The 19944-nt window shown below is 57.9% G+C and overlaps 1 protein-coding gene across 3 annotated transcripts; it reads left to right on the forward strand.

Annotated features, from left to right (window-relative positions):
- The first annotated feature begins 3183 nt into the window (after positions 1–3183).
- Positions 3184–17960, forward strand: BIK (BCL2 interacting killer). Of its 3 annotated transcripts, XM_042948040.1 has the most exons (7): positions 3184–3715; positions 4985–5076; positions 6466–6657; positions 14321–14461; positions 15850–15957; positions 16690–16807; positions 17437–17960. In XM_042948040.1, exons 4-7 carry the CDS (start codon positions 14328–14330, stop codon positions 17521–17523), a joined length of 447 nt encoding a protein of 148 aa, XP_042803974.1. In that variant the 5' UTR covers positions 3184–3715; positions 4985–5076; positions 6466–6657; positions 14321–14327; the 3' UTR covers positions 17524–17960. The 3 variants fall into 3 exon arrangements, with proteins under 3 accessions (XP_042803974.1, XP_042803972.1, XP_042803973.1); XM_042948039.1 differs by lacking the exons at positions 3184–3715; positions 4985–5076; positions 6466–6657; positions 14321–14461 and having other exon boundaries at positions 15618–15957; XM_042948038.1 differs by lacking the exons at positions 3184–3715; positions 4985–5076; positions 6466–6657; ... (1 more) ...; positions 16690–16807; positions 17437–17960 and adding an exon at positions 15034–15582 and having other exon boundaries at positions 13910–14461.
- Positions 17961–19944: the final 1984 nt, after the last annotated feature.

Here is a 19944-nt window from a genome sequence, read left to right on the forward strand (position 1 = left end):
AGCAATCTCTGTACCCAGAGCGGCGCTCGAACCGTGGACCCGGAGAGCAGGAGTCCCTAGGTCTGCCCACTGAGCCAGCCCGGAAAGGGGAGTTTTTAATGGGTCTAGAGCTTGTTTTACAAGATGGGTGATGGTGATCGCTGGACACTATGAATGTATTTAATACCACTGAACAGTGCACTTAAAAATGGTCAACACGGCCAATTCTGTTATGTGTATTTTACCACAATGAAGAAAATTGAGAGAAGCAAACCAAAACCCAACTCCCGAAACTGCTAGCACGGAAAGCATGTATATTTCAGAATTTCCACTGCCCTTTAGCCAGTCGTTTGGTCCTCTCTAAGCCTCAGTTTCCTCATTGGTAAAATGGGCACGAAAAAGCAGCACCGAGCGCTTAGGACCGCGTGGAGGGCGAAGCGCGACCATCCCTGCAAGGATCCTGGGTCATAACACCCAAATTCAGCCAGCGGATTGGCCCACGAATCCTCCCCGGGGCCCGCTGTGCGCACCGCCGTCCGGGGAACCGGCGCACGCGCCAAACAAGCTTGCGGACGGCCGCGGGCAGGCAGCAAACAAGTAAACATCACACTTGTAGCAGCTCTGTTACCACTGGGACCCGGGTCCCGGGTTCCGAGCTCCTCGACGGGAGAGGCGGCCCCGGGGGCGGGCCGGGGCGGGGCCCGGCGGTTTATACGCTCGCGCGCCGGGGCGGCCGCAGACAATACGCTTCCCGGCCCGAGCGCTCCGGACGCCGCCGCCGCCGCCGCCGCCACCTCCGACTCGAGGTGAGTCCGAGCCCTGCCGCCCCGGCTGTGGCCCCAGCCCCTCTGCCCTGCGCCCCCCGCGCCAAGCCCGAGCCCGGCAGGTGAGCGCTCAGAGAGCGGCTGGAAGGTGGGGGACCTGTGCCCAGGAATTTTCCGTCCCGGGCAGCTGTCGGTGTGTCACTTTCGGGAAGCTGGCTGCGTAACGCACCCTCTCTGGCGGGGTCTCCAGGCCCCCGCCGGCGACTGTACCAGCCGCAGCCCGCGCGGGCCTCAGTCTCCGCCTCCGTGCAATGGGGCGCCCCCTCCCCCTGCGCCCCGCCCCGAGGGCCGGATACCCCGTCGCCCCGCACCGCCCACCGGCTCGGCCTCCCGGGGCCCGGCTCCCACCGCCCGCGAACCGGGCCGGAGCGCGGGACCGCCAGCCCCCGGCCGCACGGCCCGGTGTCCACCCGGAGTCCGGGAAGATGGCGTCGGGCGGTGGCCCCCGCCGGGACCCGGGGCGCCCCGAGTCGCCGCGCACCTGCCAGGGGCCGGAGAAGGGCTTTATTGTGGCCGCGGGGAAGTCCGGAACAGGAACTGCGCGCGGAGCGGGGGCGCGGCCGCCGCCCGGCACCTGCCCTCCGCCTGCACAGGTGCGCCCGCCGGCGTCGCAGACCCACTGGAGGGGCCGCGGGCGCGGTCCAGCCGGTGGCCCGGAGGGGTCCCGCCGCCAGCCCCGCGCGGCCAAAACAAGGCCGGGGACGCTTGGGGTGTGTGTGTGTGGGGGGGTGGTTTGCGCCGGCCTTGGTTCGCTTTCGCTACGAGCCCCGGCCTCCTGGGCGCGAAACCGCTTTGTAAAACCGTTAATCGTTACTGTAATTTTCGCTGGCAGGAGCCACCCGGGGGGGGGGGGGCGGCGGGGGCGGGACGTTGTTGCTGCGGCTGCAGTTGTAACACTTTCCCCAGCACCTACCGTGGCCGGGCCCTGGAGCGGGTCGTCTTTGAGCTGCGCTCCAGCTCCCCAGGAAGGGAGGCTTATCAGCTTTCTCCTTCCCGCGCGAGGAGGGGGGCGCACGGGGAGTTCTGTGCTGGCCTCGTTTGCGCATGGAGAGTTGGTTCCAGGAGGCGGCCTGCGAGCCGTCAAGCCAGAAAGCCCAGAGCCGTCGTCTGGAAGCCCCGCCAGAACTCGCCACCCGGCCACTTTCCAACGGTGTCTGTCTTAGACGGGCCCCTCGGCCTTCTGAGCCTCAGATTGCCCGTTCTGTGAAATGGGTCTGCGAGGCTTCCCACCAGGTGTGGGGAACGCCCACCCAAGTGATGGTGGCTGTCAGTGGCCTCCCTTAGAGTGAACACTTCAACCTTATTTCCACTTATCTTGGGCGTGCCTTTGGGGTGATTCTTCGGAGTGGCACATCGTAGGAGTTTACTAGTGTGGTTTTTGCACTGGCTCTTTAAATGGTCTGTCTGAGGCTGTAGCTGGGTCTGGATCCCAGCTTTAGCACCTGGCTGGTGCTGCCCCTCTTGCCCGTGGCTTCAGCTTTTACCACCCTTCCCTTCCCGCTCCAGGATTTGGGGGATTTCCCACCATTTTAGCCTCAAGGTCACAGGGCTGTCACTGATGGCTTTGGCTGTGGCCGCTTGAGCTTTACCAACCTTACGCGGTACAAGTTTATTTTTGCCTGTTTTTGGTTTAAAGTGTCTAAAGCATCTGGGGAGACTGGCTTCCAGGGTGTGGGCTTTCAGCCAGGGCCTCAGAACGCCCTCTGGGCAAGAAACCTGTTTCGTCAACCTTCTAAGATGGCTGCCAGGTGACTTTTTTTTCCCCCCCTTTTTTTGGTGGGAACTACCTCGACAAGGATGTTTCTGCAAGCACCAGGGATCCTGTGAGGCCCTCTATGGGATGGCGAGAGGCCTGAAACAAAAGGAGTGATGATAGACTTAGCTCAGTCCCTGGGGGCATGTGGGTATCAGACTCGTCATCTCTTCCCTATCTCGGTTCCATGCCGCCTCCTCTGAGCAGTCTTTCCTGATTACCTCTTCAAAGGTGCAGCCCTTCCTCTCTTTCTGCCAGTGCCTCTGAGCAAGGACCCCAGTTTACATTTTCTCGGGACACTAAAGAGATTGTGCTACCCTTCTGTGCTTAGTGACACTGGCCTGCAGCTCCATGAGAACAGGAGGACCAAATGTCACCCTTAGTGGAGTATCCCCAGCAGCGCACAGCCTGGGCGTGCTGGGAAGAAGCTGGATGGAGGGTTGTATGTGTGTTAATTATCCTAAGTTTTTTTTTTTTTTTTTTTTTTTAACGTTTATTCAGTTTTGAGAGCGAGCATGAGCGGGGGAGGGACAGAGACAGAGGGAGACACAGAATCCGAAGCGGGCTCCAGGCTCCGAGCCGTCAGCACAGAGCCCGACGCGGGGCTCGAACTCCCGGACTGCGCGATCATGCCCTGAGCCGAAGTGGGCCGCTTAACCCACTGAGCCACCCAGGCGCCCCCGTATCTTAAGTGCTATTAGGTGGGTATGAAAGCTGGGTTCACGGAGCTGCAAAGAAACCAGCGAGCAGTGTCAGCCCAGTTCAGTTCTCTTCCGATCGGCCCTCTAACATATGGAAGGGGCTGCTGGGGGATGGCTCCATCCGCTGGTGAGCCTTGAAGCTGACCCCCGAGGTATTTTCCCCTCTCCCTGGAAAGCATCCTGTTTTTAGCGAACCCTATTAAGTTTGTAGACAATTAATGGCTTCTTGCTTCCCCTTGCCTCCAACCTAGTGGATCCCACGAGAGTCTGGCTGTTTGTTCTCCCTGCTCAGAACAATTCCAAGAGGTTTCAAGGAAGTTCCCGGCACGCTCGGGTTTTATTGTGGGTCGCGGCCAGGAAGCCTGCAGCGGGTCCGGAGTGGACACAGGCAGCCACTCCCTCAACTTTTTGTCCTGCCGCTGGTTGGCCGGGGCCAGGCCCCGGGAGACATACAGAATGTAAGCAAATAAGGCCACGGCCCCCAGTTCCTTGTTGGCACCGAGGCCGGCGGGAGCGAGGCCGGGGCCGGGTGGGCAGCTGATTTTCGTAGTGTCAATATTAGGATGTGACAATACAAAACACCCACCGGGCCTTGCCGGGCAGCGCACGGTAAACCTGTTTTTCTGGAGGCGGGAGAAGGTACCTTGTCACCCGGACGGAGAGGAAAGTGCAAGCTTAAGAGCCAAGAGCAACCCGTCTGGCTACTTGGGGGGGCGTCACTGTGACATGAAGTTTTAGGATGGCGAGTTCCGGCCCCCCCCCACCCCCCCCCCAGGTTGGCACTTGTGTGCCTGTGGCTTGGAGCTCAGAAGAGGCAGAGTTCAGAAGGGGAGGGCACGGATCTGCCGATTGCCCACACGCAGACGGTGACGCATCAGGAAAATCCCAGCTCTGACTGGCAGGTGGTCAGCACAGTATGCACCTCTCCCGAGCCCCGGGTCCCAGGTTCGTGATAGTTTCTCATTAGTGAGCACTGACTGTGTACAACGCACGCAGCCTCCGCCTCCTTCTCAACAACTGCCCTTCCTACTGGGCTCTCAAGAGGTGAGGGTCTCCTAGCCAGGAATTGCCTGTCCCTGTGATCTGTCCCTCGATCGGTTTTACAGTCTATTACCTGCCTCCCCTGCCCCCGCATTGTCCCTGTTCACTAGGTCCCTGCTCTGAACTGGGGCAGACAGACAGGTAAACATTTAATGAGACTATCAATGGGCTAGGTGCCCAATCCAGGTCTGTTTGCCCAAGGTGCTGGGATAACTCAGGTGAGGAGCAGTTAATTCTGTCTTGGGGAGGGCAGAGAGGAGGTAGGCTCTGGGCTGGGTCTGAAAGAAGAAGCAGGCATCCTCCCCCCCCCCCCCCCCCCCGCCATGCCAGCCTGGGGGAGGCAGAAGGAGGCCAGAAAGTCAGGTTGAGGGTTCAAAAGGGCCAGCCAGGGTGGCTGGCCTCTGGGGACCTGAGGACTTTGTCCTAGGGAGGAAATGGGAGTCCCCAAAACTACTGACCAGGATTCGGGGAGTAATTAAAACTCTTTTACACTGAGGGAACACCCAAAACTCCGGAAGAAAGGATCCCTGAGGGCTGTGTCTCTCTCCCTGGGCCCTTCAGACCTCAGGCCTAGCAGGGCACTGTCTTTGACTCCTTTTAAACACATGGTAAGAACTTATTGTAATTAGTTAATGCTTCTTTAACGATTTTATTTGTTTATTTATTTTTCATGTTTATATTTTGAGATCAAGAGAGAGCAGGGGAGGGGCAGAGAGAGAAAGACCAAGGATCAGAAGCAGGCAGCCGGAGCCCAATGCAAGGTTCGAACTCCTAAACGGTGAGGTCATCAAAGCCAATGGTTAGACTGAGCCACTCAGGCACCCCTGAAGATTTTATTTTTATTTTTAAAAAAGATTTTATATTTTAAGTAATCTACACCCAGCGTGGGGCTTGAACTCACAACCCCAAGATCGAGAGTCACATGCTCCACTGACCAATCCAGCCAGGCACCCCCACCACCGCCAGAACTCATTTTAAATACATGCTTTTTAAACTTAAAAACTGCAGGCCCAGGTAGTATCTTGGCACCCTGTCCTTTCTTTTTTTTTTTTTTTTTAAACTTTTTTTTAACGTTTATTTATTTTTGAGACAGGGAGAGACAGAGCATGAACGGGGGAGGGGCAGAGAGAGAGGGAGACACAGCATCGGAAGCAGGCTCCAGGCTCTGAGCCATCAGCCCAGAGCCCGACGCGGGGCTCGAACTCACGGACCGCGAGATCGTGACCTGAGCCGAAGTCGGACGCTTAACCGACTGAGCCACCCAGGCGCCCCGGCACCCTGTCCTTTCTAATGATGATGGAAAAGCACAGGGATCCACCTGGGTCCCCTTTTGGATACCAAGGAGGACTTTGGGATCCCTTGGGTTCTCCTTGCCCTGTTTCCACACCTGCTTTCTGTTCACTCTATTGAACTGTGTGTTATAACAAAACACCACAGCCTGGGTAGTTTATAAACCACAAATTTATTTCTCACGGTTCTGGAGACTGGAAATCCAAGGTCAGGGTGCCACAGACTTCCTGTATCCTTGAGTGGGGAACTGGGGGACCGGAAGGGAGCTTTCCTGGGCCTCTTTTAGAAGAACACTGATCCTGGGGTGCCGGGGTGGCTCTGTCGTCGGTTAAGTGTCTGACTTTTTTTTTTTTTTTTTTAATATTTGAGATAGCACAACGGGGGGTGGGACAGAGAAAGAGGGACAGACACAGAATCCGAAGCAGGCTCTGAGCTGTCAGCACAGAGCCCGATGTGGGGCTTGAACTCACAAACTGAGATCATGACCTGACCTGAAGTTGAAAGCATCCCACTCTTGATTTCAGCTCAGGTCATGATCTCATGGTTCCTGGGTTCGAGCCCCATGCTAACAGGATAGAGCTTGCTGGGGATTCTCTCTCTGTGACCCACCCCCCCCCCCACCCCCCCTTGGTGCATGTGCGAGCTTTCTCTCAAAATAAATACGTAAACATGAAAAAAGAACACTAATCCCATTAGTGGAGCCTGCCTGATCTAATTGCCTCTCAAAGACCCCGCCTCCTGATACTATCACCCTCTGCGTTAGGTTTTCAACGTATGAACTTGGGAGTGGACACAGACATCCAGAGCACAGCAAACCGGGGTAAAGCCAGTTGCAAAATCAGTCGCCAAGAGAATTCTTGTGTTGTACTTTCTCTAGGTTGGAGTGTCTTCATAGCTGCTTGAGCAGGAAAGGACATAAAAGAAAATCTCCCCAAGGCCTGTTTTCCAAACGAGGAATTAGGGGTCCAGAGGGGCTAAGGAACTTGTCCAGAGCCAAACGGCCAAGCTGGACTAGGACCCAGGTGGCCCAGCAGCCGAGTGCCCCGTGGCACAGTGTCCCTGTGCATAGGTAATGAACAGAAGCAGTGAGACGTGGGTATTTGCATAAATGCATCACAGAGGATCCTCATTTTGCCATGACTTCTTTCCCTGTTGCTACGCCGACCCACCTCTTTCCATTTTCATGGTGGCTGACCTGACCCGGTGTGGATGGGATGGTGGGGGGCGGGGAGGGGGCACTGGTTTTGCATCATTTCCACTAGCAAACATTCCTGAGCGTACTGAATCGGGCCCAGCTTGGGGCTCCGGGGACCTGGGGTTGAATCAAGCCTGAGCAGACTCCCGCCTGACTTTGACCTAAGCCAGCTGCAGGGGCCAAGAAAGTGTCTCGAGTTGGAGGCCAGGTTTAATGCGGCTTCCGCCCTCGCCTCGGGTGCGGGACAAGCCCTTCCCAGTTCTAAACCTCATTTGAGTGGTGGGTGATGTTCCTCTGTCTCCCGGAGGGGTCAGGCCTGTAAAGTGCCTGATGCCGAACACTGCACACGCGTGGTTTACGTTCGCCGTCATGCCAGCCTCCCCGCTCGTGTGCTCAGAAGGCACGATGCTCACGATGTATCGGGCCGTGACTGGGCCCTACACACGGCCCCAGCATGTCCGTTGCGTCACTGTTCAGTGGGGAAACTTACCTGGCGTTTCAGGCCCCAGCAAGGCTTTTTTTTCTCGTAATTGTCAAAGCTGCCTTCCTTTTTCTAGTATCGTCAACCTGCGTTGCTAGGCCGATGTATTTTTGGAGCCCGGGGGTGGGGAGCATGACTGGGTGGCCGAGAGGCTCTGAATTTCCGTTCTCAACCTTCCTGATCCCCCGTCTGTGAAGTGGGGCAGACACCTCCTCCTGAGGGAGGCTGGACTCAGCAGCTGCACAAAAGAAGGACGTGGGATCCCCGAGAGCCCTTAGCAGCAGGCCCAGAGAGGACAGTCCTTGCCCGAGGCCACAGAGGCCAAGCCGAGATGGGCCACCTGGGTTCAAGTGGGTCAGGCCAGCATCTGCGCTGGGTTTCCGGGGGTGGAGGGCTGCGGGGCTGTGGCTCCCGGGGCCCATTCCAAGCTGCCACTTTCCAGATCACCGAACAACTCCCACAACCCTCCAGGGGTGAATTTCCAACTTGTCTTTCTATCTGAAACCCCTTTCTGCCTCCTTCCTTCTCTCTCCTTTTTCTCTCGCTGCTCCCTGTCTCCCCCCCCCCCCCCCCCCCCCCCCCCCCCCCCAGTTAATTTCTCCCATCACTCAAGGGAAGTGAGCCCTGCCTGCCTCAGAGGAGCGGTTTTGGGCATCTGCAGGTTCCTAAGGGTGGAGGCTGGAGGCCAGACTTCCCCCCACCAGGTGGGGAGGGTGGGTTGGCGACTTGATTCCTGAAATAGACCTTTAAGGCAAATTATTTCCATTTCCGAAACATTCCAGCTGTTAACCCCAGAACAGTTTTTGCTTTATTTTTTTGAATCTACGATCACAGCACGTGGGTGATAGTAAAGGTTCGAGAACACAAAAGCGTACAGTTAAAAAGATTCAGCCCCCTTCCCCGCCCCTGGTCTGTCCCAGAGCGACCCCTTCCCCTCTTCACTAATCTCCTTGCCTCTTTCAGGAGATGATCTGTGCAGATAGAAGTGTTTGTTTATGTCCTTTATTGTTTACACACACGCTGGGCAATACAGTTACAGTTACGAGCTGTTCTGTTCCCTGCTGTGTGCATGTAGCCATGTGCTTTCAAGATCCTGGCACATCAGCGCTCACAGGTTGGTTGCTTATGTTTTTCAAGGCTGCCGGGTACATGCAGGGGTCTGTACAGGAACAGTCCTAGAAACCAAAGGTTCTGTGCATTTGCTACTTTGGTAGATACTAATCTCCCACTCTCCTGGGTTTGTTGATTCCTTAACCAGCTTTGGAGCCCCTGCTGCGGGGCAGAAAGGGGGCAACAGCTGTATCTGTTAATCTTACTCTTTGCTCTGGAGGCTGTGCTATTTCCATGCAGAAGAGCCCTCTCTGAGCTAGGCTCAGAATCAGGTGACTGGTCCTGGTCACACAGCGGTGGCAGAACTGGGAATGGAAGGAACCTGGGTCTGTCTCGGCTGAGGTCAGGGCTTTAATGCTTGAGCGAGCACCTGATGCTTTGAGCGCTGGGTGCTCTGTAAACCAGGACCCCACCCTCGTCGTGGGCAGCGGCAGGGCTGGGGATTGGGTCGGGTGTGGGTGGGAAGCCCCGATGGAAAAATACTGAACTGAGGACCCACGGTTTCTCGGCTGGGTCCACCCCGCAGCCACTGGCCCCGTACCCAGGACTCCAGTGACCTGTGGGAATTGGTGGGGCTCCAGGGGTGTGGCCACCTGTTCCAAGGCATGCAGGGACACATGGCAAGGCTAGGCTTGGGGAGACTCAGGAAACCGCAGGCTGCTGGGTCCAGAGCCCGCCCCTCACCATCTCCCAAGCCCCGCAGGTGTCCTTGTGGCTGTGTGGGCTGCACTCTTCTGCCCAGAGGCGAGATTGGCATCCTCAGCTCTGCCAGTAAAAGAGCGCTCCTGGCTGGTGTTTCCACGGGATGTGTAGGAGGGTGAGCGTGTGGGCTGCAGCCTGGGTGGGGACGCATGGCTAGGTACGCCTGCCTTTTTGCAAATCTGCTGGAAGAAAAATAGATGCTTAAAAGCAGTCCAGGCCCCTGGGCCACCAGTGACCTCAGTAACGGCCTTTGTTTGGTCATGTGACAAACGTGCTCTGTGCCGTGTGCCGGAAGCCAGAGATCAGTGACGATGGCAAGCGCCGGGTTTGTCACCTTACGTGGTGTTGGTGTCGGGACATTAACATTACTCTTTAATTTCTCGGTTGTTATTTTTTGATTAAAATTTTTTTTAAATGTTTTATTTAGTTTGAGAGAGACAGAGCATGAGCGAGGGAGGGTCAGACACACACACACACACACACACACACACACACACACACACACACACAGAATCTGAAGCTGTCAGCACAGAGCCTGACACGGGGCTCGAACCCACGAACCACGAGACCATGACCTGAGCTGGAGTCGGAGGCTTAACCGGCTGAGCCACCCAGGCGCCCCAAGTATCCTCATTTAGAAGGGGGAGAAGCTGGAGGCACAGAGAGTCCATGCTCTAAACCCCCAAAGAGGAAGAAACAGCAACTCAGTGTGGTCGGTTGGAGATAGAAGGGACCAGGGACAGGGGCTGCCTGAGCTCCCTGAGCCCCTCCCTAGCCTGGCTCAGAGGACCTAGGAAGGCAGTGCCGGGGGCTGAGCTCTCGGCAGAGCGTGGTTCACGGAAGCACGTGGTCTTAAGTGTGTGGGAGCCTTGGCCAAGGTTGGATTGGCAGTGCTGGGGCTGGTGAGGTGGCCAGGGGGAGAAGAGAGGGCCCTGATAGCCGCGTGCCACAGCTCCCGAGGGGACTGGGGAGCCGAGTGGAGCGGTGGCCAGGTCAGATCTGAGGCTGCTGCACGGAGATCAGATTGGAGAGATTCTGGTGGAGACTGGAGGCCGGCTGGGCATCTACAGAAGAGCCGGGCGGGAGGTCACCAGCTCTGGGCTCCCCTGGGGCGGTGGGACTGCTTCAGGGACCATGGCTCCCACCTCCCTGACCACACTCTGATTTCTCCCCCTCAGATCTATAGCCCTAAGGCCCACCCAGGCCTGGCTGGGTGAGCATTTCATGAGAATCCTTGCACAGGGCTTAAGTCAGGGCCAAGTCGGGGCCGGACAGAAGTAGGTGCTCAGACATCAGTCTGGATTATCGTAGGCAGTTTGTGCTGCTTCTTGCCTGGAAAATGAACCCTATTAGTTTGGGGTCATTAATCCCCAACTGATAGATGAGGAAACTGAAGGCCTTGCCCGAGCAAGTGAGCACTGGGGTTAGGAGGTTCACCCAAGACTCCCCCCACCTGTCTAGAGGGTCCCATGCTGGAAGCTTAGCTCCAGTGAGCAAGCACAGACCTGGAGAGGGGAGCCTGTCCCCGGTGTCTGTCCCCGGTCAGCTCAGACTGGAGGTCAGTCTGGTGGGCTCGGGGGACCCTTAGGAGGGGACGGTGTAGACCCTGCCCCCAAACAGTTCAGTCTGCTGGGGCCGTCCCACCCTACTGCACACCCAGCCCTGGAGCTAGTGAGACGCAGGCCTCCGCCTCCCCCCTACCCTCCCGCCCCACCCCTGCCAGCTGGGGTGCTTGTGGTCACTGTCCCTGGTCAGGCACATGCTCCTGCCGGGCTCAGGGGCCCCATTCCCATTTGGCGCCCAGGGATCCTGGGAGGGTCTTCTGGAGGCGGATGGATGCTGGGACAGTGGATGAAGGGGAGGCTCAGGCTGCGTGCCCACCCACCGAAGTCCCGTAGTGGCCCCTTGGCTGCGGGGAGGCAGGGCTTTCCATGGGAACACACTGCAGCCTCTGGGGAGAGAGCAGGCCCCTTGCTGGGGTGTGGTGTTGAGGGTAAGGGCTGCTGGGGGCGGATGCAAATGAGGGCTGGGGCTGCTTTTCTTGGGGGATTGCCATTTGCATAGACACCAAGCTCCCTGGGGCCTGGGGGCAGCCAGAGGCCCTGGTCACAATTCCTTAAATGCCACCCCAGTGCAAGCCGAAGGGTGTACTCAGTCCTCAGACTCTGTGCGGTGTTAAAATAGCTCAGCTGTGAGAGTTGTCTCTCTCTGGGTCCTTCATGCCCTTTGCTGAAGTTTGATACGTTTTTCTTTTTAAAAATTTTTTTAAGTTTATTTTGAGAGACTGAGTGAGTGAGCGGGAGAGGGGGAGAGAGAATTCCAAGCAGGCTGTGCACTGTCAGCACAGAGCCCAGTGTGGGGCTTGAACCCACAAACAGCAAGTTCATGGCCTGAGCTGAACCAAGAGTCAGACACTTAACCAGTTGAACCACCCAGGTGCCCCTTACATTTTTCTCCATAAAAGCTTTAAGGATTTAAAATTTTTTAAAATTGTTTTTAAGTCTTTTCTTTCTTTTTTTTTTTTAGCTTTTATATTTGAGAGAGAGAAAGTGAGTGAGTAGGGGAGGGGCAGACAGACAGACAGAATCCGAAACAGGCTCTGAGCTGTCAGCACAGAGCTTGACGCGGGGCTCGAACTCACGGATCGCGAGATCATGATCCGAGCCAAAGTTGGATGCTCAACCGACTGAGCCATCCAGGCGCCCCAGTCATGTTTAAAAAAATCAGATTCATTCCTGGGGTGCTTGGGTGGCTCCGTGAGTTAAGCGTCCAACTTCAACTCAGGTCATGATCTCGCGGTTTGTGGGTTTGAGCCCCGCATCAGGCTCTGTGCGGACAGCTCAGAGCCTGGAGGCTGCTTCGGATTCTGTGTCTCCCTCTCTCTGTGCCCGTCCCCCACTCGTGTTCTGTCTCTCCTTCAAAAATAAACATTATTTTTTTTAAATCCAATTCATTCCTGACTGCAAGCCTTCTATGTCTGCAAATACAGATTTATTTGCTACTGTATTTTCTGGTTGCCTTGTTGCTGTTGGTTTTTGCGTGTTGATCTTGTATCTGGCAACCTTGAAACTCTTCCGTGATTCCAAGAGGTGATTCTCTTTGTTTCCTACGTGAATGTTCATGTCCTATCCACGAACCGTGAGATCATGACCTGAGAGGAAACCGCGAGTCGGACGCTTCACCGGCTGAGCCGCCCAGGCGCTCCTCTTTCTTTTTTTTAAAGTCCGCTCTATGCCCAGCGTCAGGCTTGAGCTCATGACCCCAGTATCAAGAGTCATGCCCCAGAGACTGAGCCAGCCAAGTGCCCCACACCTCGTAGCTTTTAACTGCTACCTAGCATTCCCCGGAACAGATGAATAAGGATTATGCACTCAGAACGGTGCCTGTGCTGCTAGGTTGCTGGCAGCAACGTTTCGGGTTTTTAGAAATGCCACTTGACCCTCCCTGTCGGGGGCGTGCTGGCCTGATGGTGTGGGAGGGAGTCGCTGGGTCTCAGGCCTGCAGGTGCCCTCAGCAGGTGGTAGCACCCCCGCACCCCCCCCACCAGGTCTGACCCGACGGCTCCTTTCAGCCCACAGGGGATGGTGCTGCCCTGACAGGTGCGGTGACATATGTCAGGCCACGGGCTCTTTGTGGCCGTTGTGGCTGTGTTTACACGTCTGATTTCTCCAGCCCTCGCTCCTGCTACAGCTGCCTTTCAAGCTGGGCTTTCATCTGGAACAGACGTGAGCCTACTGGCTTCCCTTTAGGAAACCGAAGCAGCCCTCTTGAGGCCAATTCTGGGCATCTAGTCTCTCTGGAACAATGCTGTTCTTGTGTGGTGTCCTTTCTCAAAGGCCGGAGTGCCCCAGCCCCTCAAATACCTGTCTGCGCCCTTGATGACATCACAGCGCGCCCAAATCTGACCGCGTTTTGGATGCTGTGTTGAGAATAACCTGTCTAGACTCGCCCTTCAACACCTGGAGGACCCAAACGCTCTTCTCTGCTCCCGTGAACCTGTGTCCTGTCTTTGTGTTTCCAGTCATCACCCTTTAATGCTGAAAGCAAGTTGTGTGCGCACTCTGGCGTAGACCCGGTGTCCCCGGAGGGTCCCCGCGTGCGGGATCCACTTCAGGGATGAACATTGTCCACCCTGGACCTGGGGAGCAGTGAGACTTCACTCTCTCTCTTCTTGGCTTAATCCTGAACTTTTCTAAGCCGCCAGTGTCCTCTTACTAAATACCTGCCTTGAAGGTTAGGGATCCGACGAGATGACGAGAAGGTTCTATCAACTCAGGGCAGGCTAACGTGAAGAATCGGAAAAAATCGGAAAGCCCAGGCCGTTATCGTAAGACAGTGGGTTGAAGTGCAAAGGTCATAACAATTGGTGCCCGTTCCCGCAGCATCACACCTACTAAGTGACACAGCTGGGATTTGAACTCGGGTCCTTTGGGTCCACATCCTTCGTTATATTCTGGACCTACGGCTGTTCGGTACAGTGTGGGGTAAATTGTGGTGAATCGGGTCACAGAATCCTACCTATCACCGGCGACGACTTGGGAGTCCACAATTGGACTAGGAGTGCTAAATACGTGAATGGTGATTTGAACATGTTGAGTTTTCTTTTTCTTTTAAGACCTTTTTTTTTTTTTTTTTTTAATTTTTAATGTTTATTTTGAGAGGGAGAGAGACAGAGAGAGAATAAGTGGGGGAGGGGCAGAGCAAAAGGGAGACAGAATCTGAAGCAGGCTCTCCACCGTCCACACAGAGCCCGACGTGGGGCTCGAACTCACCAACCGTGAGATCATGACCTGAGCTGAAACCAGGAGCCGAAATCAAGAGTCAGACGCTCAACAGACTGAGCCACCCGTGTGCCGTGGGTTTTATTTTTCTTCCACGGCTGGGCTGGCTGTGGCTTGTGTTTTTGCGAGTGTTGGGTCATGCCATCAGAGAGCCGGGCTCTGTCCCTGTCTCCTCTGCATATTCTTGGCACGCTGGGTATCCTTAATGTTCAACACCCTGGGTTATAAAATGGCTGCTGCCGCTCCAGCCTTCACTCCTGTGTTGAAGGCAGCAGGGAGGGGGAAGAGCCGCCCTGGCTGAGGCCGCTCCCTTTCAACTCCCGCGTCAGACTTCTGAGGCCTCGTTGACCGGAACTGGGTTATGTGCTCCCCACCAACTGCAAGGCATGCTGGGAAAGTGAGGACGGGAGAGTCCCGGTTGGCTTAGACGCACCGGGACTCAGTCAGTGTCTCTCTCCCCCAGAGAAGGAATGTCTCACGCAGGATCCCTCTCCAGGAACGTCTTTTTGAGCACCTTCCTGCAGGAGCATGGCCCGGAAGTTCTGGACGTTCCTGGCATGACCGATCTCGTGGAGTACTATGATCCTGGGCCCTCCCCTAACAGGTAGGTCCCAGAAACCCTCTGGGAGCCCCACCCCACCCCCCCATTTCTGGTCAGTGACTTTCAGGATATGGTTAGAAGAGCAGGCCTTGTGGGCTCCCTAGGCAGGGCTCCAGAGCGGAAATTCCCTAGGTGTGGTCGTGGCGGCCTTGCCCTGGGCCCGGCAGCTCTGCTCTGATAACCAGCCCACAGAGGCCCTCAGCATCCAGCATATTCCCGGGACGGGTCTCGGCACTGCTACCAAAATGGCTTAGACCTGTGGCTTTAGGGCCGGGTGTCTCCTGGCCCTCAGTGACCACGATCGCCTCTTCACGGCCTTCTGAGTTGGTTCCACATTTTAGAAAATCAGATGGCGCCCGAGGCGACTTCCCACATGGCTCCTGTTAGGGCGGCAAAGAAGGGGTCTTCCCAGGATCAGCCCCTGGCTTCTGGATGGTTCTCTTCTGCCTTAGGCCTCAGGATTGATTCTCTTAATCTCAGTTAGGCCCTGGACCTGGGCACTGGGGCTGGTTGGGATTTCAGAGCTGGAGGGACCTGAAAGCCTGCTTCGTCTTCTGTCCCTGCCCCACTTGTAGATGGCAACAGGGGACGTTCCGCCTGGGGCAGTGTTTTGCTGAGGTCCCACAGGGTATTGGGATAGAGGTGGGCCCTCAACCCTCCATCCGACCTTTCAGCACCGCTGGAATAAGAGAGCACGGACCCGGGGGAAAGCTGGGCAGGTGGCCGGGGCTGAGCCGGGATCCGCAGGGAGGCCTGTCTGCCTGGAAATTCCCAGACGGAGTGTGCGGGCAGACCCCCGAGAGCAGGGCTGAAGCCGGCCCACTGCCCGGAAGGTGTCGGATTTGGAGATCAGGTGTGAGCGCGGGCACCTCTTTCCATCCGCGATTCCAATCAGTGAGCGTAGGGGCCCGGGAGCCCCTCCTTTCTGAAAGGAGTGAGGACACCAGGAGGTTTGAGGATTGGGAAGCAGGGAGCAGGTCCTGGAACCCCTCCCACTAGGAGGAGGGTAAGTCGAGGCTTCATAGGAAGCCAGTCCCAGTGATCCAGGGGGCTCAGAGCCCCAACCTGCCTAGCCCCCGTTGGGTGGTCTCTCCAACCTTGAGTTACCCTTGGAGGGGAGGGGGAGGCTGGAACGGGGCGGGGCGGGGGGGGGCAACCGGCTGTTCACGCAGGCGCTAAATGGCTCCTTGCCCTCCCTCGAGGGGCCCGCACGTCAGGGAATGCACCTGCGGACGGGGCCTCGCTGGCTTTTTCTGGCTGGCAGATTCTCTGCTCCCACACCTCGCTCTGTTGCCCCTGGCCTCCCAAGAACCCGGGCCCGGTGCCTGGTGGGCCTGGGTGTGTGGGATCAGCGCACAACCACACCCCTGTTCCCTGTGCCCTCCCTACAGCAACAGCCCCGACGATGTGGCCATGCGGCTGGCCTTCATCGGGGACGAGATGGAGGTGAGGTGGATGATGCCCCGCGTTGGCGAGCTGCCCGGGATGGCCATGTACAGGTGAGCGGCGCCCCCAGGCCCTGGGAGGAAATCGCTCCCCTCCCAGGCAGCCCCGAGCCCGCAGCCCCTGCTCCCGGGCACCAGACGAGCGGAACCCAAGTGCCTTTCTCTGCTTCCTCATCGAGCGGAGGCCGAACGTTTGCAAAAGGGCCTTGACCTCACGTGCTGACGGGGAATGCCGAGTGTGCCCGGGGGGCTGTCTGTGCGTCCTGCGCGGAGGCATCTGTCCTGAGCACGTGTGCCTTCACGATCTGCCAGCATCTCTGTGGGTTCTCAGAACCTCCCAGAATTTCTCAAGGTGGGGGTGTTCGAGACCAGAGTGAGAGTGGTTTCTTCTTGGTCCCCCGAGAGGCAGCCTTCTGTTGGCGAGCCTGGGCCTCCATCACAACAAAGATCCTCTGGACGGACGACGTGCTCCCCTGGACCTGCCTCCTTGGGCCTGCGGGCAGAGGAGCGTTTTCCACAGGGCCAGCTCCAGAAACCAGACCAAACCCCCCAGTGGCCTGGGGAGGGCGGGGGAAGGAAACAGGAAACTGGATGAATTTTAGGCCCAGAAACCGCCCATGGAGAGAGGCCCTCATCCATGGAGCCGCCCGGAGAAGGGGGATAGGCTGGCGGTGGATGCGAGGGGACGGGGCCCTCTGCTCCCCACAGGGGTGCCCTGAGATGAAGGCCGTCTCTGTCCCTGTTCCTGCAGTAATGGCCCCGCCTCCCCTCCCGTTTGTCTCCCAGCTTGGCCTTCACCTACAACCAGACGGGCCTGAGAGGTGTTCTCAGAAGTCTCGTGGATGGTCTGGCCAACCTCAGGGAGAACATACGGATCTGGGGCTTCCTGACCCTCAGGAACAGGGTAAGATCTCGTGAGCTTGACTTCTTCCCCTCCTGCACGTGGTGACACGCTCCCTGGGGCATGTCCTCTCGGGGCGCCACAGGCCCCACTGACTCCCTGTTGTCTTGTCTCGCCTGCTTCTCCTCTTCGCTACTCGTGCCCGGTCCCAGAGGCCTCTGGCTTTGAGGACTCCATGCTCGAATTCAGGAGCGTGTTGGCCGGCATCCCCGCCTGCCCTCGTGCTTCGTTGGGCAGACGTGACTGGTTCCTCCCTCCTCTGCCCAGCAGGCGCCTCCTCCCCCTGAGCACCTCTCCTCACCCCTCCTCCTTCCTCCGGGGCCCGAGTCGCCAGCAGACTGGCAGCCCGGGTGGCCTGGCTTCTCCTCCTCTGCCCTGTCCTCGGGGGCCTTTGCCCCACCCCACCTGTGCTCTCTTTCTGGCCACCTCGGCCCAGACCTGTCCCGTCCGGAGCGGGGCGCTCCTGTGTCCCCCACCTTCCCTGGCTCGTTCTTCCCACCCCACCGTCCGCCACGCGGGGCTCATCCCCGTGTCCGCGGAGCCGGCGTAGGAGGCGTTGCGGAATGGGCACCCCTGTTCCAGGCTGGAGGTCCTCACCTCTCTCCCCCTCCCCCTCCCCCTTCGTCCCACAGGTGTCCCCCAACTCCGGGCGCGGGCTGGCGCTGTCCCTGCTGCTGCTGGTGTTGCTGCTGGGCTGGGGGCTCCACCTCCTCCAGTGACTGTCCCCTGCTGCTCAGCGTGGGGGCGGGGCTGGCCTCGCCCCCCTGACCACCACCCTGGAGGTGGCCTCAGTTGGTTTTGTTGTCTTTTTAACTGTTTTCTGATGATCCTTTTTTTTTTTTTTTATATTTAAACTCTGAGTGCTGGGACACTATTGAGGTTTCATACTAGTTTTTTCTTTTTCTTTTTGTAAGAGAAATGAATTCATTATACCTCTGGGGCCGTTACTGGGTAACTGCCCGCGCCAAGGCCTGGCTGGGCCTGCTCTCCGGGCCCCACACCGCGCAGTGGCCGGTCCTTCCTCTAGCAGGTCGGTCACAGGGCGGGCAACGGGGGGAGTGCTGGCCGCACCCCCGTGTCTGTGATGCCCGCAGCAAAGAATCTGCTGGAATAGATTTGGGAGGGGTAGGAGAGCTCAATAAAATGTTGGTTTCCAGCTGGTCTCTGGTCCTCTCTGGGGTCTGCAGCATGGGCTCCTCTTGCCCCGCGCAGGAGAGTCAAGGCGGGTAAAGGGGGGCAAGGGGAGCGGGCGGAGAAAGGGCGGGGCGGGCGCCCAGCCACCTGCGCGTGATCACACAGCCTGCAGGCTCTTTCCTGCACCTGCTGTCAGAGTTAGGCCCAACACGATCAGGTTTACTCCTCAGCCCTGCCTGGTGCCTGAAACCTACTGTTAGGGATTATTTCCTTTGGGCTGTCAGTCTCTTATAATTGGGCTGCCTACCCTCCCCGTGTTTGGCCGTGTAGCCTGTGGGGCTACTCACATAGGTGCGAGGGGCGGGGGAGAAGGGGCACCAGGGCCAGGCTTCCCACCGTGCGGGCTCAGACTGCCCCAGGCCTAAGCCTAGTGCTCTTTCTAGACCGCCAGGCCCTCCTCCCAGAACTTGTGCTCTGACTCCCTGCACCTCCACCCACAGTCCCCGATCTCAGATGCCAACGCTGGGCTGGGGTGAGCCACTTGCCTCCAGCCCCTCAGCCCCCCATCTTCTCCAGCCTCCCCTTGCTGTCCCCTCCAGGGCCTAGGCTTGGGGAGCCTTCCCTGCCCTCCATTCAACTCCAGAGCCGTGCTGCGCCCCACCTTCCAGCCAGGCTGGTCAGGTCCTGCCCACTCCAGCTGCCCCCTCCCACCCTCACAACTGAAGGGACCCTCCCAGCCACCACTGGGCCTCCCAGGCTGCAGCTCTGTAAGGTCTGGCCCTTCACAGTCTTGAGGCCTGATTTCCCCTCCTTCTCCTGTGTCAGTTGTCCCTTGGGGCTATGTCAGGCCCTCCCCAGGCTTCGCAGGGCAGGCCCAGAATCCCCCAGTTCCCAGGTCCTCGCTGGGAATGTTCCATCCTGACCCCTCGCTCCACCCAAAGAACACTCCATCCCCAGACAGGCACCACTGAGCTTGGAGACCTGGGAGTGACCCAGGGCTTGCCCTGTGTGGGTGCCCTGACCCTAAGGCCCTGGGGATCCACTGCATAATCGGTAGGTCGGGCCGTGGCTAGACCCGTTCTAGAGGCACCTCTTTTTTGTTTTTTGTTTTTTTGCATTTTTTTAATGTTCTTATTTATTTTTGGAGAGAGAGAGGGAGACACAGAATCTGAAGCAGGCTCCGAGCTCCGAGCTGTCAGCCCAGAGCCCGACGCGGGGCTCGAACTCACGAACCAGGAGATCAGGCCTGAGTCAAAGTTGGACGCTTAACCGACTGACCACCCAGGTACCCCTAGAGGCACCTCTTCTGAGAAGTCTTCTGTGACCACCAGCTTGCTCTCCCCTAAAGTGTGGGGACAGAATTGCCCACCCAACCACGTACCCAGCTTAGAGGTTAGATGTGGCCAGGGGTGCCCGTGGCTTCTCCAGGAGTTTGGGGTGCTTCAGAGAGCGGAGGGAAAGGAAATGCTGTTCATGGAGCCCCCGGGTGTAGCTGATGCAGTGGCTCCCCCCTGCAGGAACTTGGGGACCCCTCCCCAGCGTCCTAGGGTTTGTGATACTCGCACCCATGGACACCGGAGGAGCCCCTACTGTGCTAGGCTTGGGCACAGGTCCTGGGGGTGTGAATACCTGGTCCCTCAAATCTCCCATTGTTTTTCGGGAGGGAAAAAAGCACACGCAGATAAGCTAAGACCTGCGGGCTGTGTTCCGAAGGCGGGAAAGGACTGAGACAATGGCGGGGCCGGGGTGGACGAGCCACGGAAGACCGGGCCCGTCTGGAGACGCCGGCTGTGGCGAAGACGAGAGGGGAAGGGTCACCCAGCTACTGGCAGCAGCACGTACAAAGGCCCCAAGCCGGGGAGACCCTCCCGAGCACGAGGGAGGTGGCCGCGGCCAGTGTCTACTCCGTTCGTGCCAACCCCGGGGCCTTGATGAGCCGGCCCCAGCGTCTGCGCCCCCACGCGAGGTGGCGGCCTCTCGACCCCCCGAGCCGACGCGACTGCGGC

The sequence above is a fragment of the Panthera leo genome, chromosome B4 (genome assembly GCF_018350215.1).
Source record: "Panthera leo isolate Ple1 chromosome B4, P.leo_Ple1_pat1.1, whole genome shotgun sequence".
NCBI classification, from domain to species: domain Eukaryota; kingdom Metazoa; phylum Chordata; class Mammalia; order Carnivora; family Felidae; genus Panthera; species Panthera leo.